Here is an 18,494-nt window from a genome sequence, read left to right on the forward strand (position 1 = left end):
AAAACATAATTTTAATAAAAAATATTTTTTTAAATATAAATTGTAAATAAATTTATTTTTTTATTTATTTATATGAATTAGGTAAATTGTCTAACAATATTATTCTCATGACATATGCATAGATGAATAAAATTTTCAGGATATGAAATTCAGAGGCTTATATGGTTATAGAATTTGAAAGTTAAAGGTTTGTGTTAAGGAGGGTACAATATTCTATATTACATAATCCAAAATGCAAATTTGTATTCTACTAGATTGTAGAATTTAGACGGAGTAATTTTAAAAAATTTTAAAATATGATATTGCGTGAAAAAAATATGGAGATGCAGAAACAAAATATCTAGATTTTTAAGTTATGCAGATTATGCAGGCCAACTCGCACCACACTTGACCCACAGATTATGCAGAGCCAGCCTAAGCGGGTCAGTTGGAATAAACACCCAACCCACATTTTTCTCAATAAGCCGTATGTTGCCCCGTCCCACTTTGCCATCTTTAAAAGACAATTATAGCAAAACTCATCAAGATGAATATGTTTAACTAGATAAAACAATATCAAAGCAATCTTCAACTAATAAATCCAAGGTACTAATATATTGACACCTAATAATTCCAAGTTATAAATATACAACAAATTCCTAATATATAGCTATTATATGTGTTCAAATTCCCTAGTTCTCAACATATATGTCATGACATATGTATGGGAAAGGATTTTCCAAGCTTAAAACCTCATGTTGAAGTAACAACTTTCTCTCCTTCATTCTTGTTGTATTATGTGTGGGAGTGAATGTGTATTTTAGTTATAGCAATCAAAGCAAAGCAATAAATTAGAAAAACAGTTAGTTGCTGACATGCAAATCCCCTTTCCAACAAAACACTCCTGAGCACATGCTAATTGAGTTGTAGCTACTTATAAATTGGAGAAAATTGCAGTGATCAATAATAGCTGACAAAGTAGACAAAACTCAGATTGCAGGAAACTAATAGTAATCATAAGTATACTTAGAATACTCAGTATAGGATGAAACTAAGATGAAGAGCTCTAAACTATATGTGTTTAAGAATTCTTATTATATTGGGAGAGAATGGGTAGACTAACCTGTACAAACAAACTGCACCTGCAAAGCACATCTATATCAAGATAGACGTTATAAAGAGTTCCACAATTGTTAAAGAAATATTGATAGGTCATCATCATATTTTGTTTTTTTGAATTTCTTATTCTGAAAAGTTGAAATAACAACTTCAAATATCAAAACACACTCCTAGGAATCACCTAATTGAAGCAAATAGCAAATAATGCTATAGGTTTACAACATTGTTAAAAATTTGCATGCTCTAACCATGAATAAAAGCAAATTGGCATAATTTGCGATAGTTTTCTTCTTGCAGCTTGGTTCCAAACAACAGGAAGACACATAACGTTACTTGGCATTGGTATTGGTGTTGGTATTTTCGTTGGTATTGGTGTTTTCGGCAGAAGGTAACAAATTATTCAATATGCAGTCAAGAAACCATCCGGGAAAGTCTTTTTCATCTTCAGTTCCATCTAAATTAGTTATTTTTTTCTTCCATTGACCTCCATGATTTCCCTCAGTAACCAATGAAGGAGGGAAAATATTTGAGAATTGAAATGGAGGATAAATTACTGCATCAGTCTCATTATTTTCAGAACTTCCATCCATTATTGGAGTTGTATTACTTCTGATACCAATATCCTTTCCAGGTAATAGCTCCCCATTAGTAGAGGCTGCAGATCCCCTTCTTTGCTTTCTTTTTCTCAGCCAATTAGCAAATAGCCCTTTCAATGTCTCTTGAGCCATGTTAACCTGTTCAGTAAAAGTCACAAACTGCTAAACAAGCAACCACACAAACTTAGATTATATGCACACAACTACATGATACACAGTAAAAATGGAAGTTAGATTACATATGCACAATATTCATTTTACACTTTCCCATGCACTTCTTTTTCCTTATTCTTGCATTTAGGGTTTACATAAACTATTAATTCTTCTTTTTTCAAGAAAGAACTCTTCTTCCATTCACCTTTCTTATCTTCCTTCCAGTGCTCATAGGAAGGACTGAGTTGCACCCGAAGCACTTCCCAAGCAAACACAAAGGCAGACGCCCCGCAAACTATAACACACATCTCATCATAGTCAATGCCAAATTTGGTGACCACTACATAACTTCTAATTTAAATGTATATATTCATGTTCATGTCAATAGTAACATCAAATATCATTTTAGTTTTGAGCAAAAACTTATCATTACAAATAAAATGTAAAATGGTAAAAAGATGGATTACCTATATATGTCAATTAGGATAATTTATTAAATATATATGTATTTATGACTCCTATCTATGTTATGATGTATAATTTAAACAAAAAAATTCATCATATCTTCCTATTAAATTTTGTACTTATTTTTATTTAAATATTTATATTTTTATGATACGTCACATTTCCATTATATTTATGATTATGATAGGAACTAAAAAAAAGAGTTGAATGATGTATCATGTACTGAATTGACTATTGCCCCAAAATGTGACGAATAAGGTAATTATACCTAGGTTATATTATTATGTTATTATGTTATTGAGTATGTTATTATTCTCATTTATAAATAAAGACTCTTATGTGGGTATTTTACACAAGGGATATCAATTCTAAATACATTTTATTCATTTTTAACATGGTATCTAGAGCTTAAGGTTAGGATTCAATTTTTTGGGTGAACCCACTCTTCACCATCACCCGCCACCCGTCGCCGGAGCCACCACTGTCGAAATCTCACTAGAGCGTCATCGCCGAAAACTCGTCGAAGCGTCGTCGTCGGAATCTCGTCGATGCATTGTCACTGGAATCTCGCTGGAGTCGTCGTCACCAGAAAGATCGTTGCAAGAATTTCCATCAGAATCTCGTCGGAGCCGCAACTACTATTTAACCCATAGTTTATATTATTCTGTTATTGATTATGTTATTATTCTCATATATAAATAAAGACCCCTATGTGTGTATTTTACACAAGGGATATCAATCCTAAATACAATTTCTTCATTCTTAACAAAAGTTAACCAATATCAGTACTCATGTTAATCTATTGTCTCTTCAACACTGAATTCTTGAACATTTTGTTGAAGTTAGAGGCAAAATTATGTGTGCAATACATTGAATGGAGACCATCTACTTCCCATCCAACTATATGTTCGTTCATTTTTAAGGCTTGACATAGTGTTATAACAATTGGTTGGGAGAACCATATCAAAGCTTCATTTGTCCCACCTTTAACAATTGCAAATGCTAAAAATATATGTTCTGATTATCATCTTGAGCAATTGCAATCAACAAGGTGTCATGATATTTTTTGTTAAAAATGTGTCGTCAACTAGGAAAAAGGCTTGCAATAATTGAATATGTCTATGCAAGGCTTGAAAAAACCAAAATACTATGTTACATGGGGTTTGTTGAACACCATCTATAACATAAGGATAATCAATATATTGTGTAATTGTTTCTGGAACACTTTCTTGCACAACTTCCAAAAGATCATTATATGACTATTCCAATTCACCGAATTCCATAGCAAGAACCTTCTATTTAGCAATCCATGCTTTTTTATATGTCACTGAATAACTACAATAACTTTTTATTTCAGTAATTAAACTTCTTATGGGATGCAAAGATTAGCCTTGATCGTGTTCATCACAATTGAAGCAATTTGGATTGAGTCTAAGTTTACACGATCTTGAGAAAGAATGATTGACACACAAGTATGAGGTGGTTCAATTTTTTTTATCTCTCATTGATGTTGGATTTGGATAAAAGATGCTCACATTCACCATTGACAATGGTTACCATAATGTATGCAACACATTACATATTTCTCTGTCTTAAATTAATTAAGACGAATTTGTAGCCTTGGTCGATGTGATATTACTTAATGGTAGTCAATGTAACTTCTTTTGTCTGAAAACACATTTGTTCAGAAATGTCACATTGAATGTTAATCTCAAACTGACTATAGGATTGAATATTTTGGGTAGAGGCTCCCACAAAACCATCTTCCTCTATAAGGATATGAACTTGCCATTTTGGTCTCAAGGGCCTTAATGGAGTCAAAGGTGTCTTGCATGAATGAGACAATGATTTTAAATGACTCTGATACCATATTAAGAAGTGAATTTTAAGCCTAACTCAACCTTATAAAACATAATTATAAGGTGAGGTTTGCACCCACTTATATACTTTGAAATGCTCTAATCTCTAGTCGATGTAGGATCTCCAACATTTACAAGATTTTTTATTCATCTTTATGATTATTTTTTCAACAGTACGACACGCCACATGAGAGTGAGCAACCCTAATCATAATCTCCTTAACAACATGTTGGGTCTTCTTCATATGTTCAACAACTTTAACAACATTTTATTGGTCTGTCTAGTCTTCAACAAATTCTAATTTTTGAATACATAAATCATCACCACAACATGTTTTCCCACTCTCCATACCAACAAGTTCCTTATGTTTTCAACATTTTTTTCTCAACTAGATATTATTTTGGGTTCATCAATTATCTTTAGAACATTCACAATGATACTTCCATCTACATCCAATCTCATATAATCCAGTATTGTTATTGACTCACAATGCGTTCACAAGGGTCCTTAATTGCATAAAACGCAATAATGATGATAACGAGTTTTGTCTCCTTAGACATTTAATGAATATGACTCTTAAAGAAAACCTAGAAGACAAAGAAGAAAATCACATAATCACACAAGTTCTCATAAATAACTTTTTTTTCCTTTATGTAACAACGTTATTCATTTCCTTTTTTAATTAATCTTAAACTCTTATTTCTTAACGTTACTACTGTTGTTTTATATCGCAAAAAGTTATATATATTTTATTTTTTTCAACACTCCTACAAAATAATAAAATATAAATATAAATACATAAAACTTTAAACAAATTTAATCTTCAAATAACTTATTAAATAATTTTCATTCTAACTTTAAACCAAACAAAAATTATATACAAATTAAAAAGAGATAATAAATTTTCACACCCGCTCACTTATAACAAATAAAAAAAGAGTCTTGATTTAGAGACACACTTCTATTAAAAAAAAAAAACTCGTGCTATCCATGCACAAGAAGTTGTGTTACTCGTTCTACTTAAAAAAAAAAAAATTGTGTTATACACAACTTTTAGTAGTTTAAAGTTTAAAAAAAAATCCAATTTTTCGTATATATAGTTTTCCACGATTAACAAAAGTTTAAAATCAAAGTCGTGCAAGCACAACTTTCCACTAAATAAACACAACACCAAAGTTGTGATTCTCAATTAGGACTTAACAAATTCAAATATCAACTTAAAATCATATTTGCAAAAGACGACTTCATAATGAAGTTGTGCTTGTAGATCATGACTTATCTATTAGCATACAAATTTTAAAAACTACTCATTCTTATATTTTCTGGAAAAATATGCACACCTTTGATAAAGTTTTCGGATAAATTCATTTACCTTATCATCTTTAGGCTTGTCTGCAATGTTAAGATCTGCAAAAGACATCTCAACAACAAAGCATTGAGGAGAGTCCAAATGTATGGACAAACATCCAAGTCTGATATCAACCGTGAACCATACAGGAAGGTCCTCCTGTACCAGTATGGAAAAACAAACAAATCAAAAACTAGCCAAACTAAAACCAATATAACTAGAACAGGTAATAACTAGAGTCAAATTGACGATGATGAATATCAATACCTTCTCGAACAGTTCCTTTATTTTTTTCTCCATTGAAACCTGCGTTAGTTAAAATGTAAAGCATGAGTTATTTCGAACTAACCGATGAGCCCAATTAACTATAGTTGAACTTCGAAAATTATAATATGCTCATTCCTTACTCAACGCTGCTAGACAAATTACCAAATGAAAGCAAAACCGATTCTTTACCTTTCCATAGTCTTCAACTACAGCACCTTTTGTAATTTCCCACAACTTCACTAAACCAGAAGTATCCTATAAAGAGCCATTTATCATATCAGAAGATGGCAAAAAGATTAGAAGAATAAATGACAATATTAACATTTTTTGCATAACAAGACCAGGAAACACGTGGATTACCTTTGTCAGGACATGCCTCCTGTTATTCAAAACTTCAAGTTTCACTATTGCAGGGATACCAGGAATAGTTAATGTTGGTTGTTTATATACAGGATCCTATTGATGTTTTGTAATTTTGGCCACAAGAAGAAAACTATTAGTGCTCCAAACAGAGAACCAAGAGAACATTTATTTGCGAATAGAAATTTCTTTGGATGACAGTTCCTTCATATCCCAAAAAATAAAATACTAAAAAGGGATACATACACAAAATATATTTCACCTTTATATATATGTGTGTGAAACTAGCATAGTGTGTTCCCAGAGCAATTCAACAACCTTTAAATTTAGTACGTTGGACTTTTGAAAGAAACAAATATAACATACAAGGGTAGATTCTTCTGATGACACCTTTGCTCTCGAAAATGACAAATTTCCAGTTAATAGAGAATTGTCTCCTTCAAAAATCTTTTGAGGGTTGCGTCCTTCAGCATTCCATCTGTGAACTGAAGAGTCCGTTGATGCAACCCATATGTTATCATCATGCAAAGCCAATTGAAGGACAGGATTTTCCTCAGTGCAGAGCAAAGCACTCTCTCTTGTTTGCAAGTCTGTCACGTATACCTAGACAAATAAAAGAATTAGGAATCAACAAACGAGCTTCACTATTTAAGCACAATAAAAAGACATTACATAAATTCATCTAATTTTTAATGGAAAACTGCACTCACTGAAAAATCTCTACCACCACTATAAACATGACTAAATGTTGAAGTGCTGGCAAGAGCCCAAACAGAATCTGTATGAACTGCATAAGTATGAATACAACGTTGCTGACCAAGATCCCAAAGCCTATTAACAAAGAATAATGAGTTTAGTCAACCATATAATAAAAATAAATTATGATAACACCATACAGAGCCACTACCTTATCATAGAGTCTGAAGATCCTGATAAACAAAACCTGCAATAATAAATGATAAAAAAATCTCAACTCTTACAGGGGAAAATATTACTTAATCTTACCTAACAACTTATGCAATGGTAAGTTGCATGACTATATGGAATAATAAAGAAATCCAAACACATTATTTCTCCAAATTTAAACTAAATCAAGCGTGATACTTAAGTTTGTCAACAGTAACACATTCATAGTAGAAGAAATGCCTTACAATTTGAATTTAAGATCTAACTCAACTCAGGTGAGATTTTTTAAAACATTATAATCCTAGTTTAAGTCATTCTTTTAGTTGATGAGTTAAACCACCACTCTTTAGGATACAATTCAAACAATTTTTAGGAATAATTTCAATTAAGCCACTTTTCAATATTGTACCTTACACGAAATGGAGGACTTCTAGAGCATGACTCAACAATAGATCTAGCAAAAGTTATAATATCACCTTAAGATAAAATTTAGATATAATTTAATATATAAAATCCACTAATAAAATAACGATTATCAAGTTTTATGAGGTTTATTCAAGTCATATCTTCCTTGATATGAAAGTAAACTATCACCCTTGAAACTTCAGTTAAAACATCTCTCAAATATACCACAACATAAGGTGGAATAGGAGTGATTGCAATTAAAACATGTCATAAGAATTATTTTTGCGACCGGAAGGATGGAAAAAAGAGTAGAAAAACATGTTCAATCAACAAACCTGCCAGTACTATCCAAAAGTAAAGCCCTGATGTTATCTGTATGTCCTTTTAGCTTTAAAGTCTTTGATCCAGATCTCGCATCCCAAACACGCACAACCTGAAAAAAAAAGCATAAATAAGTAATGCTCGAGGTAGAGATAAAACCCACTATCTAGCTAATGAAATTAATTATAATATACTATAAAGTAAACATTCTTATATCCAAAGGTAAAAAGCAGAAGTCACAAGTGAGAATGTGAATAAGAATGTCATGCTTTACCTTTTCTGTACCACCAGATACAAGAAGTGTTCCTCCTTCATTCATTGCCAATGCATAAACAGATTCCTTATGCCCTTTGGCAACAATTGGAATGTATCCTTCAATTTGAGTTGTATTCATGGGTATATTGTTGCTTGATTTGGCGGTCTTCAATAGTGATGAGTTTCCAGAAGCATTAGTACCATTTGAATGATCTTCATCCATCGTATCATTGCATTTTGCAGCTGAAGCTAGTGCAACTTCAATATCCCATATGAAAACCTCTCCGCGAAGACCACCAGAGGCAACCACGGCGTTCTAAAATTCATGATACTACTAAAAGATCAGAAAATGGATTTGATAAGATTCAAAATCAAACTATAGATATCATATTTAAGCACATAAAACCAAGAATAGCCCTTTTCTTGGTTTGCAATTCATAAGAAGCATGAAAAGTTCATTGCACATTACATTTTTTTCGGTTGTAGCAAGGCAAGTAACATAATCTGCGTGTTTGCGGAGTGTTCTAGTACATGTTCCAGTGGACAAAGCATTCCATGTCTGGCACAAACATACGACAACCAAGTTAAACAAAAGTGGGGCGAAAAAATTAGTACTAATGTATTGTCATCATATGAGAAGAGCAAGGATAAATTACAACAAATAACAACTAAGAATCAGCAAACCTTAATGGTTGTATCTGAAGAACATGAAACAAGAACATTGTCACCGACAAGAACAACATCATTAACCTGCAAAAATAATAAAGCACTTTACACTTATTTAACGGTAACTTATGGTGTAATGCATGCCTTATAAATTGTGTCATATCGTGTTTGGCTGGTATTTGGAGCTCATTGTTTTTATTCCTAATTCGTGTAACATGTGAAACTCATTGGTCTTAGAATTAAACCAAAAGTTGAACAATGATTCCAAGCTCAAGAAAATTATGATGAAGGAAGGGCTAGATCTCAAGAACTACTAATTGGATTTTTTAGTAACTTAGAATCAGACCAAACTAGAAAAGGGCAAGCTGTCATTTCAAATTTGAAGAAAAAGATGATAAAACAACTGAGAGAAGTTCATAAATCGATGGGTTATATGAATATTGACCCTTTAACACAAAAAAAGAGGTACAAAAAGACAATTGAAAAGTACCTGTGTTATGAGGATGCTTAATGGAGCACTCTAAATATAACTAAATAAAATTTTGTCCTACATTCTTGAGAACTTTCCTATACATGAACCTTTTAGACTAAAAATTTGGTGTTTTCACTAAGTTCTTTGTTTCAGTAAGAAAATTACACACATAATACAAAATCCAAAAAAGTTAAAAACAAAAGGAAAAAAAAATCATAAAGATAGATAAAGATTACCCAATCCGCATGAGATTCAAAGGTAGCAGAGTATGATGGCTTATCGTCAACCAATGCCCATCGATTTATCTTGCTATCACGACTTCCAGTGAAGAGATAATCAAACCCATCAGATGGCGCAGACTTAAGCACAGACAGACAATTTATGCCTGCACAATGCTGTGGAAAAGAACCAACTTTGAAGATAGTATATCAAATTCATAAACCAAGAATATTTTCAATTTTTGAAGTTTTTTTTAAAAAAAATGCACGATTGATGCGAAGATAGTATCTATTACATGTACCTATTGAAATAAAAATCCAAGTACCTGATCACAGTTATAGAGACAGCATAGCGTACAACAAACTATTGATAAAGCTTTAATTGATTACGAGGTAAAATAATGGGTAAATGTTATGTTCAAAGATAGAGAACAATATCAATATCACCTTACTCACTTTAAAAATAACAAAACTAACTTATACAATTGACATGTTTAAGGAAACTGTTACAGAAACAATCTGCATGGATAAAGATGCAAGTTACAATAAACAAACATGGAACCTGCCCATTTTCCTGAACAAAAAAAAAACAGAACAAAGAAATTGAGTTCACCTTGTCATCGACATCATTCAACACGTACGATAATCTCTTCTCCTTCCGAGGTTTAGGTGCATTGTTTACGTTCCCCGCACTACCAACGCGGTGCATTGCTGAAAATTATGTCAGTGCACAAATGATAAGTCATATAGCAAATCAACAAGTAAATTACAAGATATGTTGATATCTTGAAGTAGGATTCTTTGAAATCCTACTTAGATAATCTTAAACTGCACTCTTCAGTCAAACCATACCTTCCCTATTGAATTCAAAAAACTCTAATGCAGATTAAAACTCAAACACACAGTTACGTAACAAATTAACTAAACAAAGCCATACAATAGAAAACAAAAGGAGTCAATAGAAAAAAAAAAACCCCAAATATGTCCTGAGTAGTGTACATAAAAATCAAATAACAAAAGTAACAAATTTTAGATCGTTACGCAGATTAACTAATAACCTGATCACAAGGCTAAGAAATCCTACTTGGTGTGCATATAAATTTTCACACTATGAATGCATTTCAAGAATGGAAGAAATATAAAATGGAAGAGTGGAATCAAAAAGGAGAAATAGGAAATCAAACCTCTGGCAGTAATTAATTATAAATGTGTGTTACACATTGTTTGGTGTTGTAAAGTTTAGAGAGTTTTGTCTGAGAGTAATTGGGGTTAGATTGGTTATTTGACTGGGTATATGCCTTTTAAAATTGAGAGTAAGATTCTCACTTGGTAAATGTTTTGGGCAAGATTTCTGCCTAATTTATCGTATTACCGTTTCATTTTATTAAATGTTCCACGTTCTTCAGTTTTACAATTCTACTTGCAAACTCTATTTTGTTTAAAACTAGTTTTTTAACCCATGGAAATGAAGCTGCATACGATAACTTATATTTATTAAGTTGTCATAAAAAGTGACTTAATCTAAAGCTGTGTTTTTAGTGTTTCTTTTATCGATTTTGAGTGTACATAATTTTTTTTTTCTATTTTATCTTTATCTTTATATTAATATTTTATTTTATTATTTTATTTTGATTATTTTATTATTTTATAATTATTTAAATTTAAAACTAAAGAAAAGTTAATATTAAATTTTTAAAAAATTATTTACTGTTGGTTCTTATGTGAAAGATTTCTTTTTTATATCTTTCTCCTAAAAATTATAACTTTTATCTCTTCTTATTATTTAGTTTCCTATTACTAAATTCACTAAATATTATGCAATATATTATAATTTTATTATTTGCATATAGTAGAGATTTAAATAAAATTTCATAAATATTTCATCAATGCAATTTATTTTTTTTATAAAATTAGTAAATTTAAAATTTGGTTTTATTGATATGAATAGTTAAATTGCACAATTTTTATTTCAAAATTTAGAAAATTTAAATCCTATATAATATTTATGATTTGTCAATAATTTGAATAAACGTCAAATTAGGTAAACTAATATTTAAAATCAAATAAAATATTATTATTTACATATTTATATTAAGAGTGTAAATTTATAATTTATTTTAATAAATACAAATATATTATACTCATATATAAATTGATTCCTTTTATTAAATAAATTTTAAGAATGATATTACAGTCTAGTTTCGTAGTTTCGTTTTGAAAGCTGTTTTTCTAAATCAAAATTATATAAATTATTAAGTTTTTCTGTTTCTCTTACTAAAAATGTGTGGCTCACTAAACAATTTTCTATTTTTTCTTCTTCCACTTTTATGCCTTTTTGTTACTTTTTATTTATTTCACGTTGTAATTTAATTTTTATTTTTCTTATGAAAATCAAATAAATCATAATAAATAAATAATCATTTTTTTTAATCTTATAAAAATATACATATAAAAAATAATAAATAAAAGTTGTAAATTTATAAAATTAAAAAAATTATGAATGATATGTTTGATATCATTTAATTATTGTTATAATTTAATTAATGAAATAATTTTATTTCTTTTAAATAATAAAAAAAAATATTTTAAATATCAATCTTTATTTTTATTTAATCTTTACTTTAAATAATAATTTAATATTTTTTTCTTTAAAACATATATATATATATATAATTTAATATTTAAAAATACGAATATAGCTTATATTTTATTCAAATAAATATAAATATAAATATACATATAGTAATATAATAATAATAATAATAAAAATACGGATAAACCGTATATGTTTCTGAGTATTAATAAAACGCTTAACTGTTTTCGAATGGAATATTTCATTTTTCTCACTATTTTTAAAAAAAATCTCCTCAATATTCTAAATACACTCTATAGCTATATTTCGTCCAAATATTGTCTAATGTTTAAAAAAGAGTATACGTGATTCAAATGTTTATCCGACCAAAACCACTTAAATTTCTTAAAGTAGAAAATATATTAATTTAGTGATATTTTTTGAATGAAGGTGATGTGAAGGGCTAAATAAAACTTTAATGTAGGAATTAATAGTTGTAAACACGTGTCTAGACATAGAGATGTAGCAGAATAAATTATATAAAATATAAAAAGGACAAGTTCCAAGGTGTGGAAACCAAAATCTGTCTGTCTCTCTGTCTTCTCACGGGATGTTTATCTCTCTCACCCTTATCTATTGCTTTTTATGAGGTTTCCAACAAGGGTAGTGCAGAGGAACAACACTTCATAACAGAAAGGAAAGAACGTTTAATAAACATTTTTAATTCATTAAATCTTATTATAGCTTCACTATATTTTTTAATAAATATAATTGAAAATAGCTTCAGCAGAGTACCTTCTCATTTTAAAAAACAAAAAAACCTTAAATAAATTTAAATAAAAGTTAGGTTTTATTATTATTTTTTCAAAATGTTTGAGAAGTAAACGTGGTGGTCACTTTAAAAATATTCTGGACCATATTACAACAGATGGTTGGTACATAAAATGTAGCGTAGACATAAAATAAATAAAAGAGCACAATGACATCTCATAAGATGTAGCAGCATCTGAACCCCATTTATTTATTATCTTCATATAGAAATTAAAATGTGATGAATAAATAGAATATAAAATGTAGCACCTGAATAGTGATTTTCTTTATTTCTTAATATAGGGAGCAAATATATTACGTGGAGTGGTACGTAATTATTATGCAATAAATAGAGTATAGAAAAATGTGTGTCTTCAATAAATTTATTGAATGTTGATACGTTACAGAAATTAAGAATTTGTCTGAAACAATGCCAGAACGGATGAACCAACCACGTTCTCCATTGCTTGCTTCTGGTCAAAGTTTAACTCAAAAGCACTGACACTGAGTAGTGAGTTTCGTAACCAAAAGGAACATCTTTTTCGCTTTAATTTCAACTCTGCCACTCCGCTCCTCACGCTCCCATCAAACCCAACCTTTGTTACAGTTCATAATTCAACTTCAAGATCTCATCTCGACCAACCAAAAAGATTCTTACTCCACCACTGTTATTATTATTATTATTATTGTTTGTTTTTCTTATTATTGCAGTACTACAAAAAAACACCTTTTTTCACTCCCAATCACTAATCAGGATTCTCCAGAGTGTTCAATCATTGAAAATAACCAACTTCCTCTCTACTTCTTTTACTTTGTTGTGTGTGTTGAAAATCCGAGTTTTGTTGGAGCTTTTGAATTTTTATCCTACTAGTTCTTCAAACAGTTCTCTCTTTCTATTTTTTTTTTTTAATTTCTTTTTGGGTTTATGGTTTACGTTACATGAATCATGGGAAATGTTTCTTCTATATTACAGTTTCATTATAACGCGTGTTTCACTTGCTCCATTGCGTGTTTCGAGGTTAAGGAGTTCAAGTTCAGCCTATAGTGGCTGTCTAGAAGCTTCGTTTCGTTGATCCTTGTTGCTCATGAGTCAGTTAAATTGACTTTTAGCTAATAGGAGCGAAAAAAGGAAAAGAACAGATCTTTGAGTAGTACTAGGAAGCAGTGATAATTTCTATTACTTTCATAATCGTGTCTTCTATAGGGTTCTTTATTTAGGGGGGCGTGTTTCATTTCATGTTCTTGGGTAGTGATAATGCCTGTTCCTAACGGAGAAGAGCAGGTTCTGTCTGCTTCAGAAAATGCAAGTGAGGTTGCAAAGTCACCCTCGTTGGATTTGAACCCAGATTCAGATTCAGTTGATGGGTCCCCACCTGTTTCCACCTTTTACACTGATGTGGGTGTCGTGCCAGAACACCAAAAGAACGAGCTTGAGCACTTGATATCCAATTTAGAAAGTATGAATGATTGAAGTCACATTCCGTGTCTCTATTCCTTTGTATTATGGCTTATGGGTTTAAATTTGTGAAACAAATGTTGCTGATTCATTTTTCTGGGTCGGGCTCAATTGCTTGTGTAGGAGAAATTGAGGAGTTGAGGGTCAAGCAGAAGAAATTGGATAAAAAGCGGAGAGAAGCACTGAGCAAGATATTGGACATCAAAGGTAATAGAGTAATTCTATATTGACTAAATAAGGTTATTGTTAATTGTTTGCAAAGTGTTGAAGAATTGTGTTTTGATATCCAGGGAGCATTCGCGTGTTTTGTAGAATTCGACCAAATCTGGTAACGGAGAAGAGAAGAATTTCTGAACCGGTATCAGCTGGACCAGAGAAAATTCGGGTTAAGTTGGGGGGAACAAGGAAAGATTTTGAGTTTGATAAAGTTTTTACTCAAGAAACAAGCCAAGGCTAGTATTAAGTGTCGCTGTGCTTCCGATTTTTTATTATCTTACTGTAGTTCCAAGTTGTACTAAAGAGGGGGTTATTATGCCTTGTTTGAACTCTGCAGAAAGTGTTTTTGTTGAGGTTGAGCCAATTCTGAGATCTGCAATGGACGGGCACAATATATGTGTGTTTGCTTACGGTCAAACAGGCACAGGCAAGACATTCACCATGGTTAGTCAATTCAACGTTGTCTTGCTATTATTTGTGTGGTTGTGCTAAACACGTTTGTTACCTAGTATATGGGGCAGCATTGCTATTGTGTGATGATGACATGCAATAATTGTTTTTAGGATGGTACAAACGAGCAGCCTGGAATTATTCCGCGTGCTCTTGAAGAGCTCTTTCATCAAGCCTCTTTGGATAGCTCATCTGCTTTCACCTTTTCAATGAGCATGTTGGAAGTTTATATGGGCAATCTCAGGGATTTGCTAGCTCCAAGACCGTCTGGTAGACCACATGAACAACCTGTGACGAAGTGGTAACATATTTTTGTTCCTTTTCTCTATTCACTCAATACTTCAAAGATTGAATTCCATTGGATAGTATGTATGAAACTCTGGCTCACTAACCCCTTTTTATAGCAATCTCAACATCCAGACCGATCCAAAGGGGTTGATTGAGATTGAGGGTCTCTCTGAAGTGCAAATAAGTGATTATGCTAAAGCCAAATGGTGGTACAACAAGGGCAGAAGGTTCAGATCCACCTCGTGGACTAATGTGAATGAAGCATCAAGCAGGTCACACTGGTGGGTTATAGGTCTAGTTAGATACTTAAAAGTATTTTAAAGGTTTTCTCAGCTTGATAGTTACTTTATCTGTTTAGCTTCATATATCTAGCTTAACGAGGATAGGCATATTTCGACGTGGGGATGCTTTGGAAGCTAAAAGTGAAGTAAGTAAACTGTGGATGGTTGATCTTGGAGGCAGCGAACGGTTGCTTAAAACTGGAGCCAAAGGACTGACACTGGATGAGGGCAGAGCCATTAATCTTTCTCTTTCAGCTTTAGCTGATGTTGTTGCAGCTTTGAAGAGGAAGAGGTGTCATGTGCCTTATAGGTAAGTACTATGCCGATGTTGATTTTGTCATTTTTAATTATGTTCTAGCTGCTAGATTTTGTCATTGCTAGTACTACAGAGATGAGTCCTTTTTTACTGGGCTAGTTTTTTATACTATCATTGTTTCTTTCTAGACAATCAAAGTACACATGGTTACTGATTCATGCTACTTTGCTTGCAGGAATAGCAAGCTGACTCAATTACTGAAAGATTCTCTTGGTATGATACTATTGATTTCTAAACTAAATTGTACACTACCAGCTTTTGTGCACGAAAACTTGTACACAAATATAAATTCAGAGTTTGAAATATTTACATTTTGTTAGTTTTTAGCTCATTTAGACTATATAAATTAAGAACAGGGAGACAGATACATTCAGGGAGAACAGGACTACTTCATTGATGAAATTGATAGTTTATTTGATATTGATGCTCATGATTTACGTATATACTATTTTGTTGTTTTATATCTAAAATATAAAAGGTCTAATCTTTATAATCACATGCTCAAAGGGTATGGCTCAAAGGTCTTGATGCTGGTGCATATAAGCCCTTCTGAAGAAGATGTGTGTGAGACGATTTGCTCCTTGAACTTTGCAAAGAGAGCGAGAGCAATAGAGTCCAATAAAGAAGTGCCCGTGGTAATTTTCTTAATTTTTTTCTCAAGCAAGTTCCTCAGTAGACAGTGTTTGAAGATTGCTGACTGCATGCATACACTGTAGGAAGTGAAGAAGCAAAGGGAGAAGAAGATTACGGAGCTAGAGGAAGACATCAAGGAAGCTGAAAAACAAAGCCAGAATTTAAGGGAACAAAGAGAGAAGATTGAGTTGAAGTTAAAGGATAGTAAAAAGCTCTTATCAAGCACAGATAGTCTTGTGGAAAGTGATGACATGAGAGCCTCAATTAGTCCTCCCAAAGATGATGTGAAAGAGGTGATTGAAACCCCTAAAGCGTCTAAGAAGTCCACTAAAAGAAATTTCTCCAACTCAATGCCTCGATTCATGACTTCGACAGTTGCAAGTCGCCAAAGGAAAAGTGCTGCAGAGCGAGACATTGGCACTGTGAAATTCAAAAGCTATAGATCAACACAGTCTAGAAGTTCCATCCATTTTTCGTATTCCCAATCGTTGAGTTATTCAGATATCCGCATCAAAGCATTACTGCGAAGTTCAAACGGAAAATCTGGGCATGCCGAAGCAGACAGTGTTCCAATTCCAGACCCTGTTCTCACAGAAAGGCCTAAACAATGATTTGGAATCAAAAGTCACAACCCCTCGAAGCAATGGTTACATCTTCAGACCAAAACTTGAGAGTTTCACTGGGTCTCACAGAAGAAGGATGTCTGATCTGATCTAAGGGTTAAATGCATAATGGTTGCAGATTTTTTTAAGGGATTTCATGTTTAACTTTTTCGAAGCAATTCATGAGATTCACTGTCTCACAGAAGAAGGATAACTAAGGGTTAAATGTAGTTGCAGAGGGTGTTTAACTTTTTGTATATTTGTCTTTATAGTGGTATACTTTATAGGTGTGTTTTCTTGGTGTTTTGTGGGTTGGGATCTGTTAATTACTTCATTAACATGATCGTTCTCTATTTTGGAGCTTGTTGGGTCGTGTTAGACCTTTGCTTATGTGATTGTGTAACTATTTGGGACTAACTTTGAAGTTTGACATCATGACCTTTAACATGAATACATTTGTTTTTAGCCTTCGCTAGGGACACTATTTTTTTACTATTTCTGTTGTTTCTTCTAGACAACTTGCACGTTTATGATAGAATGGTGGTATCCTTTGTAGTTTATTTTTATTCTGATGTCTTTATAAGCTTCCTTCAGCTTTAGATTTTTTATAATAATCCTAGCTAGTGTGTATCATAAGCTCTTGAGTGGTCTAAGGGAACTTGATGGTAGCTTTGGTTATTATTATAGGACCTCAACAATTGTAGTGTAAAAAAATTGACAATCAGTGATCAAGTATGTCAATGACGTCACTTTGCCATGTCAATAGAAGGGTTCTTTCTTCATTTATCTGATGATTTCTTTATATAAAATATTGGTGTTAGATAACTCTAAATTGCCTATAGTTTAGATTTTTTAATTACCAAATTTGTAAATATATTTTGAATTGCAGAATGTATAATAGCTTTTTAGGTTATGCGGAGAAAAATAAATAGAAATACGTGTGAAATAATAAAAAATAGTTAAATCAATTAGTTTAGAAGTACGTAAATTGTCTTAACATATAATTCCAAGCTATGATGAAGAAAATATACGTAGTGGAGCTCATATTTTTTAAACTTATTTCTTCTATTTTCTCTTTCCACCAAATAAACTATATTATTTTCCCCTCCCTCTCTATCCTTCTTCCTCTACTCTACCAAATAAAGATTAAATTTAAATAAGTTTATTTTAGTCTTCTAAATTAAAAATTAAGTCTTATAATTCTTTTTAAGTCTGTCTACATACGATACTTTTCTTGCAGGGTGTAGTTCATTTTGGTTTTATATTTTTAGTATCAAAACCTGTATTATATGTATACGCGTTTTTCTTTTAAAATATTTATTTGTTCGAACAACATTTAAGCAATTAAGAGATATTAATTATTTTCAAATTACACAAATTAATTATTTTCAAATTACAGAAATTAATTATTTTTAAATTTAGAAAATCATCAATAAATGTATTCCAAATTTAAAAGAATAAAAACATATTTAAGAGAAAAA

At 31.5% G+C, this 18,494-nt stretch overlaps 2 protein-coding genes across 2 annotated transcripts; one reads left to right on the forward strand and one right to left on the reverse strand.

Annotated features, from left to right (window-relative positions):
* Positions 1–1,170: 1,170 nt before the first annotated feature.
* LOC137829386 (uncharacterized) lies at positions 1,171–10,098 on the reverse strand. Its single transcript, XM_090304842.1, has 16 exons — positions 10,003–10,098; positions 9,873–9,908; positions 9,408–9,566; positions 8,718–8,783; positions 8,503–8,592; positions 8,053–8,349; positions 7,793–7,890; positions 7,054–7,089; positions 6,857–6,977; positions 6,513–6,749; positions 6,147–6,242; positions 5,976–6,041; positions 5,787–5,825; positions 5,544–5,678; positions 2,053–2,142; positions 1,171–1,832 (listed from the first exon to the last, which is right to left on the reverse strand). Exons 1-16 carry the CDS (start codon positions 10,096–10,098, stop codon positions 1,428–1,430), a joined length of 2,067 nt encoding a protein of 688 aa, XP_090160968.1. The 3' UTR covers positions 1,171–1,427.
* Positions 10,099–13,179: 3,081 nt separating this feature from the next.
* Positions 13,180–17,197, forward strand: LOC137829879 (P-loop containing nucleoside triphosphate hydrolases superfamily protein). Its single transcript, XM_068636857.2, is given in 13 exon segments — positions 13,180–14,228; positions 14,351–14,434; positions 14,518–14,679; positions 14,781–14,887; positions 15,007–15,194; positions 15,298–15,462; positions 15,554–15,772; positions 15,954–15,991; positions 16,286–16,413; positions 16,495–17,015; positions 17,017–17,052; positions 17,054–17,094; positions 17,097–17,197. Coding segments are annotated over 13 exon segments (1,923 nt in total). The 5' UTR covers positions 13,180–14,026; the 3' UTR covers positions 17,129–17,197.
* The last annotated feature ends 1,297 nt before the right edge of the window (positions 17,198–18,494 follow it).

Source organism: Phaseolus vulgaris, chromosome 7, assembly GCF_051622355.1.
Source record: "Phaseolus vulgaris cultivar YP4 chromosome 7, ASM5162235v1, whole genome shotgun sequence".
Taxonomy (NCBI): domain Eukaryota; kingdom Viridiplantae; phylum Streptophyta; class Magnoliopsida; order Fabales; family Fabaceae; genus Phaseolus; species Phaseolus vulgaris.